Source organism: Priapulus caudatus, unplaced genomic scaffold, assembly GCF_000485595.1.
Source record: "Priapulus caudatus unplaced genomic scaffold, Priapulus_caudatus-5.0.1 Scaffold887, whole genome shotgun sequence".
Taxonomy (NCBI): Eukaryota; Metazoa; Priapulida; class Priapulimorpha; order Priapulimorphida; family Priapulidae; genus Priapulus; species Priapulus caudatus.
Genome location: NW_014577948.1, coordinates 9,145 through 11,154, shown reverse-complemented (window position 1 = coordinate 11,154; position 2,010 = coordinate 9,145). Strand labels below are relative to the sequence as shown.

The window sequence follows — 2,010 nt, the reverse complement described above, 5'->3', positions numbered from 1 at the left end:
TCTTCACAGACACGTGAAAATGTCACGCACACGTCACATGCTCATCAACTACGTCATAACTGTCATCGCACACGTCACAATGTCATCGCACACGTCACGGTGTCTGTTAGCACTCGATTACTCACCCGTTTACATCCGGGCTAACCCGGGGCTAGCACGCTGCAGGGGGCGCGCAGGTGGGCAATGAAAATATGATTTCGCCTGCGCTGTCACGATTGTCTGATTGAGGTTTCGCAGTGAAATCCCGTTTATCTAGCGCAGAGACAGCTGCAGACCGGCTGCAGGTCCTCCTGTCCCCCGCGGGTCTCGCTCCTTCTCCATCCAGACAGCTGCAGACAGTCTGCAGAAAAGAGAGAGAGAGAGAGAGAGAAGGAGAAGAAGGAGAAGAGAAAGAGAGAAAGAGGAGAGAGAGAGAGAGAGAGAGAAGAGAGAAGAGAGAGAGTGAGTGAGAGAGAGGGGGGGGGGAGAGAGGAGATAGTACGAGAGGAGACGAGAGAGAGAGAGAGAGAAGAAGAGCAGGAGAGAGAGAGAGAGAGAGAGAGAGAGAGAGCAGGGAGAGAGAGAGAGAGAGACGAGGAGAGAGAGAGCGCTGCGCGAGGGAGAAGAGAGAAAGAAAAAGCAGAGTGAGAGAGAGAGAGAGGAGAGAGAGAGAAGAGAGAGCAAAAAAAGCGTGAGAACGAGAGAGGAGAGAGAAAGAAGAGAGAGAGAGAGAGCGAGAGAGCAGAGACGATGAGAGAGAGAGAGAGAAAGAGGAGAGCGCGCGCAGCGCGGAAGAGGAGAGAGAGAGAGAGAGAGCAGACAGTGAGAGATGAGAGAGAGACGAGAGAGGAGCAAGATGAGAGAAGGAGAGAAGAGATCACTTTTTGCAAACCCCCTCCCCCCTCGAGAGGTGATGTCATTTGTGAACGCTCCCTATAAGCAAACAACTGCTTCGAACCCGAAGCAAGAGAACTGAGATGGCGGCGAGCGGGAAGAATGCTAATAGATAGAATAGAAGGCTGATGTATGGAAGGTATACTACTCACGATGCACATCGCGCTTTCTCTGTCACTGATTAGATATTTATAGCACATGTACACAGGCAGTCAGCCGCGTACGCTGCCTGCGCACGTGGCCCTGCATACTATAGTGTCTATCGAGACAGTACGGACAGTAAGTTAGGACAGTATGACAGCATCTTGGACAGTCGGTCGTACGTGTCCGAGTTCTAACATGCCGTGGGTTTGGCGTGGATTTTCCTCAGATCTTCGTAACCCTCTCCTAGTTCGTGTTGAAATATCGGAATTATACCCTCCGACAAACTCTCTAGGTTATGCTAGGATTCCTAGAATTACCCACTCTGTTTGCCCAAATTATAATATACACTGGGGCCGACTGTTGTATTTTTCCTCTAATGCTAAATCTCTTCTAATAAATTATTGTTGAAATTTCGACATTAACAGCCCCCTTACCTAGCAATCTTACACATGTTGCTCATATATTACCTTAGTTCGTGTTGCACGTACTAACGTGAACATATATTATGTCTATTCATCTGTACGCATAGATATGAACAGGAGTTAATAATACTTGGATACTCACTATTATTCACTCCTGATATGGTCATAGTGGCATTAATCCTTGTAATTTTGTCTCGTGGGAGTTTGTTAAACATGCCGTTAAACATGTTTGTTGTAAAGCCGCCACGCACAGAAGACGTGTTCATGCGTGTCTGTGTATCGCCATCAGTATTACCGCCACGCTAACAGCTCGAACAAAACATCCGCCACTGCATATCTGAGAGAAGGTTCCCAGGAGAAGGAAGGAAGCCCTTGAGGACTGGCTTCAGAGGTGAGCTCGGTGAAGTGTAAAGAGGGAGACACGCGTGGTCTGTTAGCGGAGGAGGCGGCGGCAGTGGTGGCAGCGGCAGCCGGGATGTCATACCTTCGTAGTCGATCTTGCCGTCTCCGTCCAAATCCACCTCTTTAATCATGTCCTCAACTGCAAAGGAATCGTGCGACACCTGTATAC

At 49.1% G+C, this 2,010-nt stretch overlaps 1 protein-coding gene across 1 annotated transcript in view; it reads right to left on the bottom strand.

Annotated features, from left to right (window-relative positions):
• LOC106814228 overlaps positions 1–1,974 on the bottom strand; it is a 6,827-nt gene extending 4,853 nt beyond the window's left edge. Inside the window, exon 1 of the mRNA XM_014818526.1 lies at positions 1,924–1,974. Coding sequence (XP_014674012.1) covers positions 1,924–1,972 — 49 coding nt within the window. The 5' untranslated portion in view covers positions 1,973–1,974. The remainder of the gene's footprint in view (positions 1–1,923) is intronic.
• Between the last annotated feature and the right edge of the window lie 36 nt (positions 1,975–2,010).